This window comes from Mixia osmundae, assembly GCF_000708205.1.
Source record: "Mixia osmundae IAM 14324 unplaced genomic scaffold scaffold_5, whole genome shotgun sequence".
Taxonomy (NCBI): domain Eukaryota; kingdom Fungi; phylum Basidiomycota; class Mixiomycetes; order Mixiales; family Mixiaceae; genus Mixia; species Mixia osmundae.
Window position 1 is genome coordinate 900072 of NW_014575559.1, and position 18039 is coordinate 918110.

General features: G+C 55.6%; 10 protein-coding genes across 10 annotated transcripts; 4 read left to right on the forward strand and 6 right to left on the reverse strand.

The window, feature by feature from the left end:
- The first annotated feature begins 13 nt into the window (after nucleotides 1–13).
- On the forward strand, nucleotides 14–1452 carry L969DRAFT_87572 (uncharacterized protein). Its single transcript, XM_014712697.1, has 3 exons — nucleotides 14–172; nucleotides 227–1217; nucleotides 1268–1452. Exons 1-3 carry the CDS (start codon nucleotides 80–82, stop codon nucleotides 1366–1368), a joined length of 1185 nt encoding a protein of 394 aa, XP_014568183.1. The 5' UTR covers nucleotides 14–79; the 3' UTR covers nucleotides 1369–1452.
- On the forward strand, nucleotides 1449–4425 carry L969DRAFT_87573 (uncharacterized protein). The gene is made up of 5 exons (XM_014712698.1): nucleotides 1449–2005; nucleotides 2068–3310; nucleotides 3362–4150; nucleotides 4207–4321; nucleotides 4372–4425. Exons 1-3 carry the CDS (start codon nucleotides 1583–1585, stop codon nucleotides 3982–3984), a joined length of 2289 nt encoding a protein of 762 aa, XP_014568184.1. The 5' UTR covers nucleotides 1449–1582; the 3' UTR covers nucleotides 3985–4150; nucleotides 4207–4321; nucleotides 4372–4425.
- Nucleotides 4080–7664, reverse strand: L969DRAFT_82273 (uncharacterized protein; the record flags this gene model as incomplete). Its single annotated transcript, XM_014712699.1, has 6 exons — nucleotides 4080–4178; nucleotides 4205–4343; nucleotides 4372–4526; nucleotides 4896–5037; nucleotides 5412–6680; nucleotides 6727–7664. 6 exons carry the CDS (start codon nucleotides 7662–7664, stop codon nucleotides 4080–4082), a joined length of 2742 nt encoding a protein of 913 aa, XP_014568185.1.
- Nucleotides 7665–7786: 122 nt separating this feature from the next.
- L969DRAFT_87578 (uncharacterized protein) lies at nucleotides 7787–8779 on the forward strand. The gene is made up of 6 exons (XM_014712700.1): nucleotides 7787–8043; nucleotides 8098–8145; nucleotides 8208–8225; nucleotides 8281–8309; nucleotides 8368–8548; nucleotides 8606–8779. Exons 1-6 carry the CDS (start codon nucleotides 7982–7984, stop codon nucleotides 8664–8666), a joined length of 399 nt encoding a protein of 132 aa, XP_014568186.1. The 5' UTR covers nucleotides 7787–7981; the 3' UTR covers nucleotides 8667–8779.
- Nucleotides 8780–9381: 602 nt separating this feature from the next.
- On the forward strand, nucleotides 9382–13130 carry L969DRAFT_94673 (uncharacterized protein; the record flags this gene model as incomplete). Its single annotated transcript, XM_014712701.1, has 5 exons — nucleotides 9382–9987; nucleotides 10037–10207; nucleotides 10259–11230; nucleotides 11285–13006; nucleotides 13056–13130. The coding sequence occupies 5 exons, from the start codon at nucleotides 9382–9384 to the stop codon at nucleotides 13128–13130; spliced, it is 3546 nt and encodes a 1181-aa protein (XP_014568187.1).
- Nucleotides 13131–13162: 32 nt separating this feature from the next.
- L969DRAFT_87580 (uncharacterized protein) lies at nucleotides 13163–15108 on the reverse strand. The gene has a single exon (XM_014712702.1). The coding sequence runs from the start codon at nucleotides 15048–15050 to the stop codon at nucleotides 13209–13211; it is 1842 nt and encodes a 613-aa protein (XP_014568188.1). The 5' UTR covers nucleotides 15051–15108; the 3' UTR covers nucleotides 13163–13208.
- A 276-nt stretch (nucleotides 15109–15384) lies between these two features.
- Nucleotides 15385–15585, reverse strand: L969DRAFT_48704 (uncharacterized protein; the record flags this gene model as incomplete). The annotated part of the gene is made up of 2 exons (XM_014712703.1): nucleotides 15385–15458; nucleotides 15510–15585. The coding sequence occupies 2 exons, from the start codon at nucleotides 15583–15585 to the stop codon at nucleotides 15385–15387; spliced, it is 150 nt and encodes a 49-aa protein (XP_014568189.1).
- Nucleotides 15586–16206: 621 nt separating this feature from the next.
- L969DRAFT_49385 (uncharacterized protein) lies at nucleotides 16207–16440 on the reverse strand (the record flags this gene model as incomplete). Its single annotated transcript, XM_014712704.1, has 1 exon — nucleotides 16207–16440. The coding sequence occupies one exon, from the start codon at nucleotides 16438–16440 to the stop codon at nucleotides 16207–16209; it is 234 nt and encodes a 77-aa protein (XP_014568190.1).
- A 43-nt stretch (nucleotides 16441–16483) lies between these two features.
- L969DRAFT_48871 (uncharacterized protein) lies at nucleotides 16484–17281 on the reverse strand (the record flags this gene model as incomplete). Its single annotated transcript, XM_014712705.1, has 2 exons — nucleotides 16484–17019; nucleotides 17071–17281. 2 exons carry the CDS (start codon nucleotides 17279–17281, stop codon nucleotides 16484–16486), a joined length of 747 nt encoding a protein of 248 aa, XP_014568191.1.
- Nucleotides 17282–17329: 48 nt separating this feature from the next.
- Nucleotides 17330–17933, reverse strand: L969DRAFT_48668 (uncharacterized protein; the record flags this gene model as incomplete). The annotated part of the gene is made up of 3 exons (XM_014712706.1): nucleotides 17330–17517; nucleotides 17565–17803; nucleotides 17848–17933. 3 exons carry the CDS (start codon nucleotides 17931–17933, stop codon nucleotides 17330–17332), a joined length of 513 nt encoding a protein of 170 aa, XP_014568192.1.
- Between the last annotated feature and the right edge of the window lie 106 nt (nucleotides 17934–18039).

The window sequence follows — 18039 nt, forward strand, 5'->3', positions numbered from 1 at the left end:
TTGACGCGCTCGAGTTGATGACGTGACCTCATCAGCATCGATCAACAATTGACCGGCGCCGCTGCTTGGCCCGCCAACAATGGGGCTCGCAGTCCTCGACGCAGTGCCCTTCAATGCCGAACCGAGCTCGTTGCCAGATCTCACAGCACACTATCTCACGCCCAAGTCACTTGTACCTTGATCTCTCCGTCTGCATCTGTCCAGCTCAGGCTGACCACTCGCTCAGGTCTTCCAACGCAATCACGGTCCGTTTGTCCTTCTAGACGAGAGCCAGTCTATCCCCGTCACGATTGAATCCCACATTTCTAAACGTATATCGCCAAGATCACTGTTATTGTCCGAGCTCAGGCAGAGAGAGCAAGTCAGCTCGACTGTCACGCTGCAATGTGCTGGCAACAGACGGAAGGAGATGTCGACTCAGAAGCACGAGACCGAAGGGCTGCAGTGGGGTTCGGGAACGATTGCCAACTGTCTATGGACCGGACCCCTCCTCGCGCCGATTTTGCAAGAGATGGGCATCTCGCTCGATCAGACAGTCGACGCAGAGGAACGGCAAAGGTGGGAGAACGCGCATGTTGAGTTTGTGAGCGATCAGGTCTGCCAAGAGGACGAGCGGTTCGCTTCGTCAATACCTCTGAGCGAGATCCTCAGCGGCGCTTGCCCCGTCATGCTCGCCCTCAAGATGAACAGTGATGACCTGCCGCTCGAGCATGGAGGTCCTCTGAGGATCATTGCACCCGGCTTGATAGGTGCTCGAAGCGTCAAATGGCTCTGCCGGATCCACATCAGATCAAAAGAATCGCAGAATTTCTACATGCAGTACGACTACAAGAAGCTACCGCCTTGCGCAGATGCAGACACGAAGACAGACTGGATGGAGAAGACGCCTGCACTTGCTCATTTCAGTCTGCACAGCGTTATCACTCAGCCTGAGCCGGGCTCGGGGGTCAAGAGCACAGTCAAAGTGCAGGGATATGCTACGAGTGGGACGGGCAAGCGCATTGCGTCTGTTCAGATCGCGATTGTAACGCAAGAGGAGGGGGCTAGTGAGGATGCTATCAAGGACGATGCGGAGAAGTCAGATGATTGGCAAGAAGCGACGCTCGTTCAAGATGCCGGCTCGGACTCGCAGCAATGGGGCTGGTGTCTCTTTTCTCTGGACGTCAACCTCGAAGCCCACAAAGCGCAAAGCAAGATCGCCCTCATTTCACGTGCAAGTACGTCATCCCTCGCTATAGAGAGTCTACAAGACTGATGGATTGGGCAGCACTCGTTGATGGCACGAGACAAGTCAAAAAGGCCGAGTGGAATCTGCGCGGGCTGGAGCATTGCGACTGGTCAGTGGTCCGGAGCATCAGCATTGTATGATTGTGCAGTAGATGCGTAAATCCCAGTGTCGTTGTACTACCCGGCCTGTTGCATTCTTCGGCCGGGAACGAGCGGGAGGCGGAATGTTGGGCGTTCGCAAATGAGCTCGTCGCGTGGCCAAGAAAACGGCAGAAGGGGCAGGAGGACGAATTGATTGACCCTCCCGCGAGGCTTGCGAGGCGTACAGGCTTGAGGGGGCACGTTGGGGGCAGTCATGCAGCTTCCGCCAGACAGCTCATCTGCCTCTCGGCGCGTGAGCATCAACGGCAACAGCAGCAGCAGCAACACCTCTACCAAGACCACAGCCGGGCCTCCTCTGTTTGCTCCTCCACTGGATTCCTTAGATGGCCATCACGAGTCAGGTCCTAGCTCGACACACAGCTACATTGGCTATACGCCCCAGCAGAGGCACAGAACAAGCTCGAGCGCTTCGTCTAATTACTCGAGGAATAGCTTCACCACCCATTCACCTGCTCCACTCGTCCACCTGTCTCCTCAGAACGACAGAACGACATCCGAGAGCCATTGGCATTCTTCAGCGGAGACCTACGCTTCTAGATCTCTACACGAACCGCTCGCCGTTCTCACACCTGCACGCTCTCGCTCAGACTCTCTCCAGAGATCTCGACAACCAGAGGCAAGTCGAGCACACGGCTGTCTCGTCTTGCGGCTTGCTGACATGAGGGCACGCGCACGCAGGCAGAGATGATAGATCCACGAAGGATGAGGACGCCTGCGAGTAGCTTGCCGCGCGGCCAGACGACGCCAGGTAACGACCAAACGACGACGTCTCCCATCGTCGACCCTGGCTATTTCAACGGCATCTCGCCTCTCGTCTTTCCAACCTCATCGTCAGAACATACCCGAGCACACTCTGACGCAAGCTCAATCTATTCCTCGCACAACATCTCACAACCGACTTCACCCTCGCTCAGGAATCCTCCCGGTCATCGACCGACCATGCCCAGAAGAGTATCTTCCATGGACGGTAGTAGATTCGTGAGGACTCTTTCGGTCGATATGAGCCCAACGACATCACGTGCGAGGAGGATAGCCGCCAAGTCGACGCCAGATTCGCCTGCTGATGAGTATCCTTCGAGGTTACTACCGGGAGATTCGCCTATCATTGTACCCAGTCGGAAATCGAGTATAGCGGGCATCGATTCGCCCATGCAAGAGCTAGCAAGTCTGGCGCCCTCACGGGGATCCTCGCTGTTCCCACCCCAAGTAGACGAGACGATCGAAGAGGGTCCGCCTAGGCTACCCGCCAATTCATCACCCCTCGATTTTGCCGAGCTCTACAGTACCCTGCCCTCGCCTGTAGATGACCACTTTGCAGAGAGCAAGGTAGTTCAGCCGGAAGTACGACATCTTCCTGGCGAATTTGACACAGAATCGACGAGGAGCAATGCTCTGGATGAGTTGAATGCGGCTATTGGCGATGCGCTCCAGAGTATGAACGATATAGACGATATCCCGCTCAAGGACACGTCTGAGCACGATAGCGGATCTGCCTATAGCCATTCTCCCGTCAAGTCTACTGTGACGGCAGTACAGCCGGGCGTGCAGCAGACGATCGGAGAAGAGGCTGCACTTCGACAGAGGGATGTACCGAGTAGACAGATCTCGCCCACGACTTCCGCCGTTCCGATCAGCAGGGAGTTGTCATCCCAAGGCGGTCCCGTCGCTATTGCTATCGATCCGAACGAACAGATCAGATGGCATACCCCGCTCGAGAGCGTCAATAACACCGCAGACTACTTCCCGAATCGTGTGGTACCGAGAAGGCACATGCCTTTCACTTCGGCAATGTCATATGCGGAAGTCTCCAGACTTCGCACTGCGGGCGAGAGAGCCAAGGCATACTCTGCCAAACTCAACGAGCTCCTCGGGCAGGATCGTGGATTCTCTCTCTGGTTGGATATTGCCAGTCAGAACGTAGGCAAGTTTGCGTCGCTTGACACTGCCAAATCGCAGGCTGACGGCTCGATAGGACTCGTGACTGCGCAAAGAACGGAAGGAAGAGGATCCTTCTCGTCGATACATCAGCCCGTATCGCCCACTGACACGATCAGAAGAGGAGGTTCGCAAGCTTCACTCGACATCAACCCACGGCAGCTCAATCCGCGTTCTGACCTCGCACGACGGGATATGACCAACTTCAGACAATCTTCCATACTCTCTGCGCATCGACTCTCACAGACGAACCTGTTGGGCAACCCGAGCGTACTCAACCAGGTCAATAAGCTCACTAAGCCTCGATTCGGTATGGGCCGACGGACGAGCAAGAGATCGCCTTCGGGCAAGACGGCCAGCTTGCCCATCTCGCATAGCTACTCTGGCGATCGAAATCTAGCTGGTCTGATCAGCAATCCTAGGCCGATTGTCGAGCCAAACGAGACGGGTTCTCCGGCTGGTCTGGGGCTGCGCCCAATCCAATCGCGACAATCTGACGAATCGAGCTATCACGCTAAGCTGGACAGGATGTCAGATATCCTCCCGGCTGCCAACCGAGCCACCCTGTCAGAATACCTCATTCGAAGCGATGGGAACGATCTGGACGCCATTGGGAGTTATTTGGCAGATGATAGACAGGGACGCGTGTCTATCTCCTAGCAGCTGCAGCTGTGCAAGTAGATACAAAGGTGTAGATGCATTGTAAGGGTTGTAGTGTCCTGCATGCATGTGTGGTGCATGCGTCTGACTCTGGTTCAGAAACCAATCGTCGTCTCTGCCAAATAGTCGTTTGCCTTTTGCAATACGTTCTTGTCCTTGTTGCCCTGTCCGGCAATCCTCCCCATCAACATTGACTATGTTGTCACGAAAGGCAACTGACCGCATCTGCACGCTTCTTGAACTCTTCGTCGTCTTCTTCTTGACGATCTCGCGCAGACTCGGGGTCGCCCGTGTTGTCGACTATCTTCTGCCCCTTGTCATGCTCTGCCGCTTCGCTCTGTCGCTCCAAGATCAGCTGACTTGATTGACATGCATTTGTGAGCTCACACTTGGCGCGATTGCCGCTGATCGATCCTCTTGAGCCGACATGTTTGCGACGACGACGAAAGAGCGAATGACCTCATCGCGTCGAGTCGCGACTGCTCGCCTTCACCGACGATGTTGCTGAGGTTGTCCTTGATTGTCATAGGGGCACAGGTGAGCTTGTAGCATATGTAAAAGTGTGAAGCTCATCACTCGGTCAGGTCGTGCTCGCGCAGAAGCAAGTGAGGTTGTTCGAGCGCTTCTCAGGCGGCGAGCGATGGCATCCGCGAGGAACAGCGTCGCTAGGCCCGACTGTCGAGCTTGAGAGCTCATCTCGCCCGCTCTGGGATAGATCAGTAGACGGCACAGGCTACTATCAGCTGGGCTACTCGCTCGACGCAGCTGCAAAGGCGCCAGACTCATTTATAAGCACGCCTCTGGTGGGTGAGCGCGCATCAGCTCTGAATCAGGAGCTGAACATGCACGATACTCGTTTCTCAGTGTCGATTTGCAGGCTTGGCGGTACAGGAAAGCATCGTCTTGCATACCTTGGCAGACGGCGCGACGGTTGCCGGACTGGCGCACACCACGTCCGCGCCGCCAAATGCATGTGACTTGCCCAGTAGTAGCATCTCAATGCCCTCGACGAGGATATCATCGCGCCCACCGGCGATCATTCCCGATATTGTGCTACACGAACCCAAAGCAGAAGTAGAGTTCGACGAGAGCGGTCAGGAGAAAGTACCGCCCAAACCACAAACGTTCTTGCAAAAGTACTGGTGGTACATCATTCCTCTACTGCTTCTGCTCGTCATGTCCGGTCCGCAAGAAGAGCCAAAGGCAGGCGCAGCTGCTGCAGGCGCGAGACCCGCAGCGCGTACGTAATGCATGCACAGATAGCGTCCTTGCTGCAAACAATGCTTGCGCAGTGCTTAGCTGTGAGGGCATAACTTTCTTCGGATATTGCCTCAGGCATTACGCAAGCAAGCGCAGAATGGCGGGCACAGTGATGTCCTGTCTGATGTGTGGAGTGGCAAGGCGCTCCGCTTTCCTCGCCAACAGACTAGCTCGAGCTCCAAGCAATTTCGCCCGAGGCCTCGCAGAGCTGAACAGCATGAGACTCGGTGATCCTCAGTTGCGTGACCGGGGGTGTGCGATCGGCCGTACCGGATTGCCAGATTACATCGCTGTGGACATTAAGAATGACGAGATTACCGTCTTCTTGCAGCTCGGCCGTACATCTCTCGGCTTTCAAATCATCTTCTATGATCTCGTTATCGCTCTGCCAGCGGACCGGAGCTGTAGCAGCTCTTGCTGATTTCTTTGTGAGATCGAGAACGCGCAATTCGAGTCTGCCTCGCCATAGACCGAATGCGATCATGTGGCTCTTGTCAAGATAGGCTGACATGGGTAGGCGGGACTCGATTACGAAGGGGCCGGGAAAGACGGGTGATGCGGCAAAGAGAATGTTTTTGAGATCAAGTTGCGTGACTGACAGATAAGGCTCTGTACCGGACAGAACGGCCATCAGGTCTGGATCCCACTCCAGGCGCGTTCGCTTCGGGTGGCGAAACATATCTGGATCCCATATGATGGCTGCATCGTTGGCATGTTTTATCATCAGTTGTCGCTCGAGCGTGAGCGCGTAGAACCGCATGCGGATCTCACGGTCAGGTACGGCGCCCGGCCAGTGCAAGTCGGGATCTGCAGAATCGGAGCCATCATTTTCTTCTTCTTTCACCTTTCCCTCTTCTTCTTCTTCTTCGTTCTTTGCCTTTTCCTCTTCTTCTTCTTCTTCTGCTTTTATCTTTCCGTTGTCTTCTTCTTCTTCGTCTTCATCGATATAGTCATAGTAATAGTCGTCCTTTTTGCTCCACTGAGCTGGCGGGAGATCTTCTCTTGCCCAAGTCCATACTTCGACAGCATTTTTCTCGATTTTCAGTCGCTCGTCCGTTAGCGAGAATTTGACATCGCCCATGATAGTCTGACTGACGCTGTTAAAACGAGGCGCAGGTGCACTGAAGAGGATTATGATCTCCGGAGTGAAGCTCAATGGGAGCGGTTGGATGTCATAGATTTCATCTGGCTGGGGCCAGCCGGACTCTAAGCCGTAATACCGTATGAAAGCTTCAGATTCGCAGACAGGATCGCCCTCTCCATCATAATAATGATCCTTGTCCTCAATAGGACGTATAAGAGACCACGGATGGGTCAGATTGGCACTGGGTGACCTGCCCGCCCATTGCCCTTGGAAACAGGTGCCGGTGATTTGCGTACGTTCCCCCAGGTGGCCAGTCGCCACGCCATAGCCAATCTTTCCGGGACCGACCGAACTGCCAAGGGGTGAGCGCGTCATGCTTCAAGTGGTGCTGAACGCACTTGTTGGTAAAGCTGACGCCAACGAGGTGCCCGGTTCCTTCGTCGTCGTGATCTTTGTCAGGATCGCTTTTGGCAGCCTCCTTGCGATAATCAGGTGTCGGCATACCGATCATGTATGCCGCACTGACGTAGCCTTTTTCGCCTGCAGTGACGTCGTTGTCGACGATCGTCAGACCGGTGCAATCATTGGCACGCCCTTCGACATTCTGGATTTTCATTCCAAAAGCGATTCGTCCCGTCTCTGCTTCGATGACGTTGTGGAAGATGGAAGTGAAACGAGTGAGGCGGATGTCGATGCCCCCCAGGGCGGCGTCAGTGATAGTCAGATCGCGAATGCTCATGCCAGTGCAACTGTCGAGCTGCAAGCCATAGGACGGCCGGTCGATCTTGCACTTGACTGTGCAATCCTTGATGCGAGCATCGATGACCTCATCGCAATCAATCGCTCTCCAGGCCGGATTGACAAAGTCGCAGTCGTTCAGGTCGAATCCTTGTACTTTGCACAGTCGAAGCAGACTCCCGTACGTCGCTCCTCCGTCACTAGCATCCTCAAAGACGAGGTGAGACAGTTTGACAGAGAAGACGCAGTAGGTCGAGAAAGCTCGGCCGTTCTTGCCGACTGTCTTGAGATGCGCTCGCGGCTCTCCCCCCCGCGTGCTCAACGTGAAGTCGTCTCTGTACGAACGAATGGGCGTCGCCAAACTGTATACCCTGCCCGGATCGAGGAGTAAGGTCACGTCATCTCCCTCGCCACTACTGCGCCCGAATGCTGCTATCATGGCATTGATCTCAATAGCGTCGTCTACTATTTCTATCGCGCTGTCTGCACGTGCTTTCCCGTTCGTGGCGGTCTGTGCACTCTGTCGAGGCTTGTTCGACGGCCTCTGTGGTGATGTTGGCTTGCCATCCGACGAAGCCTGGCGAGTGCGCTTGACCATGCCGTCTTGAGATGATTGTCGGCGCGCTGGCTCTGTACGTACTGTACGCGTCCTTCGGCGTGTCAAATGTAATCGGTCGGTGCATCGCGTCATCGACTTGTCGAGCTGACTTGACCGAAGCACACGACCCATACTATCATCAGACCATGGCGAAAGGTGCGTATTCCGTAGCGGATCATGGCCGGATACATGCCTATATCTTCGACGCACGACGTCCGCGCGGCATTCATGCAGCAGCGATGCCCAAAGCATGAACATCTCATCCACGCGACCTCGGCATCAACCTCAGTAGCCCTTGGCCGAGCGTATCTTCTACGATGCTTATCTATGAGAGGAGAGCAGGCACGAACAAGGTCGTCTATAAGCCGGACTCGCAGTCGTGAGATTCTTGCGACAGGCTTGTGCGCTGAACTCATGCTACTTCGTCATGCAGGACAGATGAGTTCATGGTCATCATTGAAGATGCAGCTGCCCTGAAGAAGTACGCGCTACTTGCCAAGCCCGTCTGTCAGGATACTTATTCGTCCTACTCTTGGCTGTCAGATGGAAAGCTGGCGAGACGTCAGTCGAATGCAATGTCGAAACCGCATGCAGAGAGCTAACTGAGGACGGGCAGATCTATCCCATTGACAGAGATCGTGGACAGTAGGTCGCGCATGATCACATAGCCAGGCGCTGATTGCGATCCTTTGCCGGCTCTCAGGCTTTGACGTCTTGCATTCTGGTCAAGGCAGTCAAGGTATCCTCGGAAGACCTTCCAACCAAGAGCTGGACAGCGTCTTCGGCACTCACAATCAAGATGAGGTCGTCGAGATGATACTGAAGAAAGGCGCTCTGCAAGGCGGGGACGCGCCGGAGAAAACGGCATCGAAGAATGACTCACAGTACGTATACTGCCACTGGTGATCAGCTTGTACAGAACTGATCAACAAGCTGTGCAGAGGCGGAGGATTCTCGGTCTCAAAAGGCTCTCACAGCGGTAGTGGCCACGGCGGTCGATGAGCGTACCCTCCTCTCGCACGATCAGATCCACTGTATCAAGCTAGCAGTCCCTCCGGCGATCTGCCTTGATAGCTAGCACGCACACATGAATGCAATACAGCTGACATAGTGGGCGTCATTGCGTCTATGGCCTGAATCTCTGAAGAGCCTGGCGCGCATTCGAACGCGTCGCTTTTGTGCGAGCGCGACTTGGACTGTATCGTCGATCAGCGAGCTACAAGCGACGAGCTTCCGAGCTGCCCTTGTCTGGCTCGTAGACGTAGCCACAGGCTCTGGAGTTGTCTGGATCACGAGGAAGCCTTCGGACGTCGAGACGAGACAAAGGCAAAAGTTTCAAAGCCTTGCAAACTCGGGTTTGTCAGACCTTGGCGTGCCAGACTCGAGTGAGTCTCGCCGTGGGCTCCAGGGTCGCTAAGCCCCTCCATCGGCGTCGCATCGGCTGGCAAAGACGAGGGAAGGCTACCTCAAGAGCTGGACTGCCTTTGTAGCGCCGAACGATTGCTTGCCAACGCAACCTCATCAGGTTTGGACAAAGAGCTAGACGGGCATTGCGGAGGTCTGACTGTAGCGGCTCGGATTCCAAGGCAGCACAGAGCCTGCTCACTGCCAAGCCTACGCCGTGCGACCGACTTACAAGCAGGTCAATCTAGCCAAATCCATCAAGGTCTGCATGGATCGGACGACGACACGACGCCCGACTTGAGCAATGCTGACAATGGCCAGCCGAGGAGAGTACTATCAAGATCCTTCCTCGTCGACCTCGCGTCAACGAGAGGAGGATTACTACTCCTCAGCCCACGCGACGACGGATCAGTACACTCGCTCAGGTCAATCGTCTGGCTATCCGCCCGGCGCAGGTCCATCCTCGAGCCAAAGCTCGCCGAGGGACTACAGGGGTACAGCATCAGCAGGGGCAAGTCATGGCAGTCAAGCAGGCGCGCATTACTCGACCCAATCTCAACGTAACTCTGCCTATCCTTCCCATTTTGCTTCGAGTACAAACGGACCGCGGTACGCCAGCATGGGGCCGAGATCGCTGCCCGCACTCTCATCGCCTTATCAGAATGGCATGGGCGAATTTGCGAGAGATTCCGTCCTTGACGCGTACTCTCATCACCCACGAGATCAGTACGATGACGGCGCGAGAGATAGCTACGCAGCCGGACCGTCAGACTTACCCTCGCCTCCGCCGCCGCCCAAAGACTATAGCAAGGACATGACGCCAAGCCCGTCGTCGCACAAGTCGATCAGCACCAATCCGCTCATCGATCTCATCGACACCGAAAAGGCTTACGTCGACGATCTAGCCGTCGTCATCAAGGTGACTCTTTCCGCCTCTATATTTTACTTGGCTGATAATGGTACTGTAGCGCGTTGCGTCAGCTTGGTCCAGGTCGAACTTCCCGCCGCCAGCGCTTGACATGGTTTTCCGTGCAATAGAATCTATCTACCGGATCAACAAGACCTTCCTCGCCCGTCTGAGGGACATTGGGCCCAATCCACAGACTGCTAAAGCACTTGGCGATCTTCTCATGCGATGGGTACGTAGCTACATGCTCTGGCTTTCCGCTGACAACTGATCGCGCATTCAGATTGAGGATCTCAACAAGCCGTACACGAATTATACCCTGGCCTACCGGTCTTCATTCGACGATTACGAGCCCGTTCAGTCTAATCCGCAGCTTCACGTCATCCTGGCAGCGGTCAGCTTCCCTGCGTCGTTCCCATACACGCCCTCGCCCACATCGGACAGCGGACGAGAACCAGCGACGACGCTCGATCTCTTGTTCAGCTTACCCTTGCATCGATTGCGATACTATAAGCTCCTCTATGCTCGCTTGCTCAGAAGCACCACAGAGGGCCGGAACGATCACCGTTTGTTGCTCGGCGCGAACCAGCGTCTAGATTCCCTCATCGAGGCGGCTGAGAGAAATTTCCGCAACCGTGCAGGCGAGCGAGGTTTGCTGCCATCGCAGACGGCGCCCGACGCGCTGTCGACTTCTCGCAGATCACCTTCCGCTGATCTGCCAATGCTACCACCGCCTGTACCGTCTCGCGACCGCGAGCAACACGGCGGCCGCCAGCCCTCCTTCGATCACGGCAGAAGGGAATTGCCACCCATCACACGCGCCGACGGCTCGATGCCAGACTTCCAGAGACTTCAGTTCGAAGACAACAATGCACATGAAGACGACGAGGATCTGCCGACTCCTACATCCCCAAACCCACCGCAGTCATTCATCAGGCGGCCCTCGGACAGTCGACAGCGGCAACACGGTCGCGAGCAATCGCTCTCGCCAGTGCCACCCCTACCCTCTACGCCATCTTCGGGCAAAGATTCGGCAGAGTCCTTCTCTGGCCAAGGCTCGGCAGATTTGCACAATTCGCAGTCAACTTCGAGTAGCATGACCACCATGAGTTCAAATGGTCCCAGTCTGCGCAAGCTAGCAAGCGCCAATTCGCAGTCGCAAAGTCTCACTAGCTCTGCCCTTATCACAACGACCGACATTGAGCAGATTCTAGACACGTCTGGCACACTGGATATCTTTTCGATGACGCCGAAGGTAAGCTTTTGTGCCAGACAGATGCTTTGCTTGCTATTGACGCGAGCACCGCAGAGATGCAAATTGCACTTCAATCCAGCCGGGGCTCCCATGCGAAGATCGGTTCGCAAGACAGGCAATGTCTACCTTTCTTTCAGACCCAGCTGCGACCCGTCTCATGCCGAATTTGCGGTCCCAAATGCGCATCTCATCTTGCTGACGGACTTGTTACTCATGTGCGAGCACAAGCCTGGCTGCCATGAACCGACGGGTCGGCTGGAGGACCTAGCGCTGCTATTCCCACCTCTTTCGGTGCGACATCTGCAAGCTAGTCCTGTCGAAGCACCAGGCATGGCTATCTTCAGCCTCACATTGCTCGATCGGGAGACGCTCTACATGACTGTACCGGAAGATCCGCACCGCATGCAGCGCGATCACTGGTTACACGAGCTTCGCAACTCGGTACCCGCTCCGTCTGGCCCGATGCCGCTGGCCAACGCTTCCTCTGAATCTTCCCTCAGCTCCCGCGGCTCGGCAGCTCGCGAGTATTCGCAAGACTACCAGTCTCGCGTACAAGGTCCCGCCCATCGATCGTCCGCGCCTAGCGCTTCCCATCGCGCTCTGCCGCCGCTCGAAGATCCCCATCAGTCTCAGGGTGCACCACTCGCTTGGAACGGGCGGGATGAGCGTGATACGATCCGAAGACCTGCTCGCTCACCCGCAAAGACTGATTCAGGCAATATGCTGAGATCATCAACCGCCTCGAGTCCGGCTGCTTCCGGGGTCGTTCGACCACCGCGCAAGACAAGCATGTACGGGGCCGGCTCCTTCGAGAACAGATCTGGACAGAGCTCGCCGGCAAAGTCGTACAGCGATCAAGGAAGACCTGGTCAGCGCAGTCCGGTCGACATCTCTCGTCCTGGAAGTGCATCACAACAAGGCCGCAGTCCCTCGCCCGCACAGTCCTACCAACACAAGGCGCAGCATCTCAGACCCGGCAATCACGGCAGTCTTTCATCGGAGGACTCAGAGAGGCTCAGCGATTCAGCATGGTCTCACCGCTCGCCGATTCAAGCAAGACGACCTTCGGGTGGCAGCCAGCAGCAGCAGAGGATGCTCAAAAAGTCTACTTCTGCATATTCCCTGGCGTCCAATCACTCGAACGGGCAGAGAACGCAGCAAGCGAGTCCTATGGGGCGAGCGCCATCAATCTCTCGCAGAACAGATCCCGGTGCCTCTGCAGCCGCCCTCCTGCATGCACCCGGATCCGGAGAGCACCATCTTCTTCGCTCTCGATCTGCTGAGCAGATGCGCGATCGCTCCGGCGAGAAGCAATACAAGCCGCCTTCTCTCATCATGGACTTGAGCGGTCCTAGAACAGGACCACGCTCACCTGCACGCGATGAGCTGGCTGGCTTCCCTGGAGGCACGCGCAATCCATCTCTACCTTCGAGAGCGAGTCGCAAAGGCGGGCGCGATCTAGACGATGACTACGATAGCCCTCCTGGCAGTCCCAATGAAGCAACAGGCGCAGTAACGTCCTCGGTCGTGGCAGAGATGCGATGCAAAGTCTTCCTCAAGCAGAATCACTCTCAATGGAAGTCTCTTGGCGCATCGAAACTGAAGCTGTATCAGCAGATGCCGACGAACGTCAAGCAGCTCGTGGTCGAGTCCGACAAGGCAGTCCTCATCTCTACGCTCGTGCTCACCGACGGCGTTGAGCGTGTCGGCAAGACGGGCGTAGCCATCGAGATCAGCGACAAGGGGGCTAGGACAGGCATCGTTTACATGCTCCAGGTACGCTCAGATGCTCGCTTTTCTGGCTTGACTGATGCGTCGTGGACAGTGCAAAAGCGAAGTCTCTGCTACGGGACTGTTCAATCAGCTGCTGATGGGCTCAGACCGTATGCCGGGTCGATAGAGAGCTCAAAGAATCGCAATGAGCAGTGTTTCATGCCGCATTTGTAAAGTCGAACGCAAGATGCATAATGTTGGGACATCATACTCGGCTGACTTTTGACGGTGAAGCATCCCGCACTGGCAACAGAGCTGCGCCTTCTTCGGCCTCGTTGAGGGATTGCACGGTGGTCGTTCGAGAGCGTGCTGAGCGTACAGTTGACGCCGCACTTGTGCTGCGAGAGTGTTGCTTCTTTGTATGCCCCTTGACGGCCAATGCGCGAACGCCAAAATAGATCGCTGTACCGAGCACGAGTACTGCGATGACAAGCGCAGCGGATCGTCTGGGGCCGTAGTAGCGCTCTCTGTCCTTGACGAGTCCAGTGGCATTGTCCAACTCGTCCCCGAATCCAAAGCCTTTGTCATCTTGCTTCGTGGGCTCTGACCAGCTGGTCCCATTTGGACGAGTGAGACCAAGCTTGCGAGCAGTTTGATTGCCCACTGAGCTCGCGTGATGCGTAGCTGTAAAGCCTGCTGCGGCTAGGAGTGAGATGTTGAGAAAGCGCTGGAGCATGTCATTGATAGCCATCGGACGCTCGCGAGCTGCCATGTGTGACGCGTTCGAGATGAGTGCAAACGTGAGATGGTCTCTCTCCGTCCACCGGCCAACGTAGGTGTCGTTAACGTACCAATCGCTTGCATTCTGTCCAGCAAAGCCGCGAGCTCCCTGATATGTCAGATTGCCGATCGTCCGTTCTAGGCCTAGCGCGCCACACATAAAGTCATTCTCGCCCGCGTAAAGCAACAGTGCGACGTCATCTAGCAACTCCGGCAGAAGCTCGACAGAGGGACTCGAGCTGGGCGCCCAGAACTGGTCGGTGACAGTATCGTTGCATTGTGTCCAAGGTAGACTCTTGGAGGATGCATGGAGCCGCGAGATGACATTACTGGACTGTAAGTAAGGCGTGAGCCAGGCCACTTCGGGCGGATAGTCTGCGCCGCATTGTTGCCATTCTAATGTATTGTACACATTGACGCAAAGCCTCTGGCCGTCGACGGTCTTTGTCGCTGCTGACAAGATTGCATTGAGCGCATCCTCGCACTCTTGAATAACGATGACGCCCTTGGCAATCTGATCTGGATCGTCCGAGTAGAGCAGGTTGCGACATCGTTGCATTGCGCTGCTCGCCTTGTCTCTGGCTTTTCTGTTCTGCATCAAGTTGGCTGCAACAGCTTGATCCCAGTAGGCTTCATATTGTACACGAGGATCGAGCCATCCGTTGCCGATGATCATGCCTCGAAGCGGCGCCGTTATGAGGGTCGAGCGCTTGATAGCTCTGGCGAAATGGGGTATGTAGACGCCTGCGAATGACTCGCCGGCGAGGTACAAGTCGACTTGAGCAAGTTCGGGAAAGACGACATAGAACTCAACCAGGAAGTCGACAATTCTGTTGGCTGCAGCCGTGAGCTCCGTCGCTGGCTCGCCGGCGTTGATGTAGGAAAAGCCCGTGCCTGCCGGCTGATCTACGAACAGGACAGTCGCGTACTCCGACGCAGACGATGGTGAAGCTACGAGAGTGTTATTGCTCGCTATCCGCACAGGTCCGATCTCCATAAGCGCTCCATCCATGCTCGAGCAGCCTGGGCCGCCTTGAAACCAGACTATCAAGCGTTGCTGAGCTGGAGGATGGGCTGCCTTTGCGAGCAAGAAGAACAGCTTGGCATCGGTCGTGAGATCACTGGATGGGTATGCATTCAGATGGCCGGCGTACAGTCGCAAGTCGAGATCTGCAGGCTGACCGGGCAATCTCGGTAACCAGAAATCTGCCGAGCTTGGTCTACTTGTTTGCCCTGCTCTTTCTTGCAAGGCTGCCTGTCCGGGTACATAGTGAAGTGATGATCGTGCTCGCACCGCCTCTTTGATGAGCGCCGTCAGCGAAGTCATCTGCCATGCACGTGATGCTAGAGCGCTATCACTGACGTTGCTGTTCGACAATCAACGCGACGGTCGACGATGTCGACGATATGCGTGTGTCAGCGACGTCAGCGTGTCAACAATATAACACGATCAGGTCATCTCGACCATACAAATGCTGCTCATCCGATGCGCCTCCAGGATCAGTACTGGAGCAGCCCTTGGTCACAACTTGAACATTGCATATCGCTCTGTCATACATCTGGCGCGACCAGCGCTGCCTCCTGAGCACAAAGCATTCTCCTACCTGCGAAGTCAGCGACCGTGATGGATTGGGCCGGTTTGTGAACTCACTATGGCTTGCTCAAGCGATGACGCAGAAGACGACGGAGCCGCCAGGCGGGATCTGACTCGTGCTCGCCTCTTTGCTGATTGTGCCTGCATGTCGTGTAAGCCTCAGACACAGCTCAGCCTGTTCAAGCGACTTACAGAAGACGACTGAGCCGCCTGGCGGGATGACTTGCTGCTCAGCAGAGGAGCTCACTCGAAGTTGTGCGGGTGCCATTGCTAAGTATTGAGCTGGTATTGCTAGTGAGAGCTGAGGTGATTGCTATGAGAGACTTGTGGAGGTGTTGATGGTATTCGAACGAGCCGTCCGGCTTATATACGCCTAGTCCGCAGTTAGGCATTGTCGACCGTATGAGTGCGACCGCGAATGGGTGACAATGAGAGCTTTGCTGATTGCAATGGCCGTGAGAGCAAGCATTGCGAGACAACCATTGTCTATTGTGCGGGCCATTGTTGACCATTGTCGAGCATGACACAACCGAGCGTCATGAGCATATACTATTGAGAATCCGGCGCAATCGCTAAGCGAACAATGGTTGACATTCCGAACTTGGCCAGACCGAGCGTGCGTCGGTGTGCGATTGAAAAAAGAGCATATTCGAACAAAGGCACATTTGAGGTCATTCGAGCAGGACACAGTGAGGCTGGTCCGCGCAGGCATGTCGTTGTTGGGCAGTACGGGCAACGTCAACGAATGAAAGAGCCGACAACGCCAAGCCGAAGGATGTGTAGGATTGAACGGCAAGCTCAAGGCGGAAAAAAGTCGCGCTCATGTTCGGAACGAAAGGCACAAAGATTTCCCTTTTTAGCACTTGCATGAACGTAAGTACAGATGAGGCTATCGATCGAGAGCATCGATAGCATCTCGGCAGGCTCTTGCAGAGGTTGAGCGCAAGAGTGTGTCAAGCGCTCGAGCACGCGACTGAGGACGGTATCCGATCGGCCGAAGCCGACAAGAGCGTCGCGACTCGCGAGTGAGCACATCTGTGATCTGACGGCGCAGAGTACATAGGTGGTGACGCCCTAATGTCAGCCGCGTCCGTCCGGAAGCGGCATACACCAATTTAGCCATGACCGGCAGAAGCGCCGATCCGATGGCAGCGTTAGATGCCTTGTCAATGGCATCCCACGCGCGCATCCCCTTCTTGGGGATGACTCACTTCTCCTTGGAGTGAAATTTGTCTCTCCGCTGCGTTGCGGGTATTGTCGCCTTGAGGGCGCACAGGTCGATATGCGATCGACAGATTAGCTCGATGGCCCATTTGGCTCATCGGCTCGATTGGCTCAAAGGCCGCGCATCCCCTTCCTGGGGATGACTCACTCCTTCTTGGAATGAGATTTGTATCTCCGCTGCGTTGCGGGTACTGTCGCCTTGATAGGCGTACAGGTCGATATGCGATCGACAGATTAGCTCGATGGCCCATATGGCTCATCGGCTCGATTGGCTCAAAGGCCGCGCATCCCCTTCCTGGGGATGACTCGCTCCTCCTTGGAATGAGATTTGCATCTCCGCTGCGTTGCGGGTATTGTCGCCTCGATAGGCGCACAGGTCGATATGCGATCGACAGATTAGCTCGATGGCCCGCTTGGCTCATCGGCTCGATTGGCTCAGAGGCCACGATTGGCTCTACATTGACAGAGCAATTGTCATCTGACCATGACAGGAAACATTGCCTAGAAGCAGGCAGTGATAATCATCTACGAAGGTGAGATGAAGGAACAAGTCTGCACGCGGTAGCAATTGCAGTCAGCGATCCGGCCGTTGTAATTTGGCTTCGCAGCCACAGGCGGTAGGCGATTAAGCCACGGGGTTCGGCCGTGAGGCCAGGCAGGCGGTGAGAGCATGCCCTTGTCGGGTTTTTGACCGATCTTTTGCAGTCACATCTTGAGGAGTGACCGGTTCGCCGAGCCATTGTGCGCTGCGGCGAATGGATACATCTCGACACAGGGTGCGATTGGTGCTACTTTACAGTCGCCAGTGCCCAAGACGTCCTATCCATGCGTCTGCGCTGGCATGACACAGACAAGACGGTCGCGACTGAGCGAGGTCTCTCAGTCTTGACTGTATGAGTAGCTAGGAGAGTGTTGACAGTGTGCTGCTGCTCTCCTGAGCGGGACCTTGATCGCATCATCGAGAGTCGCGACTGTGCTGAGTGGTAGTCAGCTACAGTCCCATGTGTGAAGCCATAGACTGACCTCTCTCGAGGGTACGATCAGCACGTAGGCGGTGGGGACGCCCGGGACTGCTGAGAGAAAAAAGTTTGTACACGGCAGGATGGTCAAGCAGGTCTGCGTCGTCATTCGCTCTGATCGGTATGCTCTTCGACGACAGGCACGTTTGCGTTCGTTCGCTTGCTCTGCTCGGTATGCTCTTCGATTTCAGGCACGTCAGCCTGTCTCTTGCCATCATCGCGTTTTGCCGCTCTTTGTCATCCCTTCAGTCTGTGTGCAGTCTCGTTTGGAGGTGTGGCCGTAGCACCTCTTGTCAACACTCTGCATTGGCACCAATGAAGGCCCTTTGCTCGAGTTCTGCGTCCCAAAGAGCCAAGTCGTCTTGGCCGTCATTTTATGATCCCGAATTATTTCGAATAGCAAGATTCGTCTGATCGAACACGTGGCTCTCACGATCTGCTGCACGACGGTTGGCGCTACTGGTTCGAGACGCTGCTCA

Bases quoted from the DNA above. Each gene is read 5' to 3' on its own strand.
- L969DRAFT_87572 (XM_014712697.1), top strand. From the start codon at position 80: ATGGGGCTCGCAGTCCTCGACGCAGTGCCCTTCAATGCCGAACCGAGC. The intron at 173-226 runs GTACCTTGATCT...CCACTCGCTCAG, and splicing joins ATCTCACGCCCAAGTCACTT to GTCTTCCAACGCAATCACGG. The intron at 1,218-1,267 runs GTACGTCATCCC...TGGATTGGGCAG, and splicing joins CGCCCTCATTTCACGTGCAA to CACTCGTTGATGGCACGAGA.
- L969DRAFT_87578 (XM_014712700.1), top strand. From the start codon at position 7,982: ATGCTTATCTATGAGAGGAGAGCAGGCACGAACAAGGTCGTCTATAAG. The intron at 8,310-8,367 runs GTAGGTCGCGCA...GCCGGCTCTCAG, and splicing joins ATTGACAGAGATCGTGGACA to GCTTTGACGTCTTGCATTCT. The intron at 8,549-8,605 runs GTACGTATACTG...CAAGCTGTGCAG, and splicing joins GCATCGAAGAATGACTCACA to AGGCGGAGGATTCTCGGTCT.
- L969DRAFT_87573 (XM_014712698.1), top strand. From the start codon at position 1,583: ATGCAGCTTCCGCCAGACAGCTCATCTGCCTCTCGGCGCGTGAGCATC. The intron at 2,006-2,067 runs GCAAGTCGAGCA...ACGCGCACGCAG, and splicing joins AGAGATCTCGACAACCAGAG to GCAGAGATGATAGATCCACG. The intron at 3,311-3,361 runs GCAAGTTTGCGT...ACGGCTCGATAG, and splicing joins TATTGCCAGTCAGAACGTAG to GACTCGTGACTGCGCAAAGA.
- L969DRAFT_87580 (XM_014712702.1), bottom strand. From the start codon at position 15,050: ATGACTTCGCTGACGGCGCTCATCAAAGAGGCGGTGCGAGCACGATCA.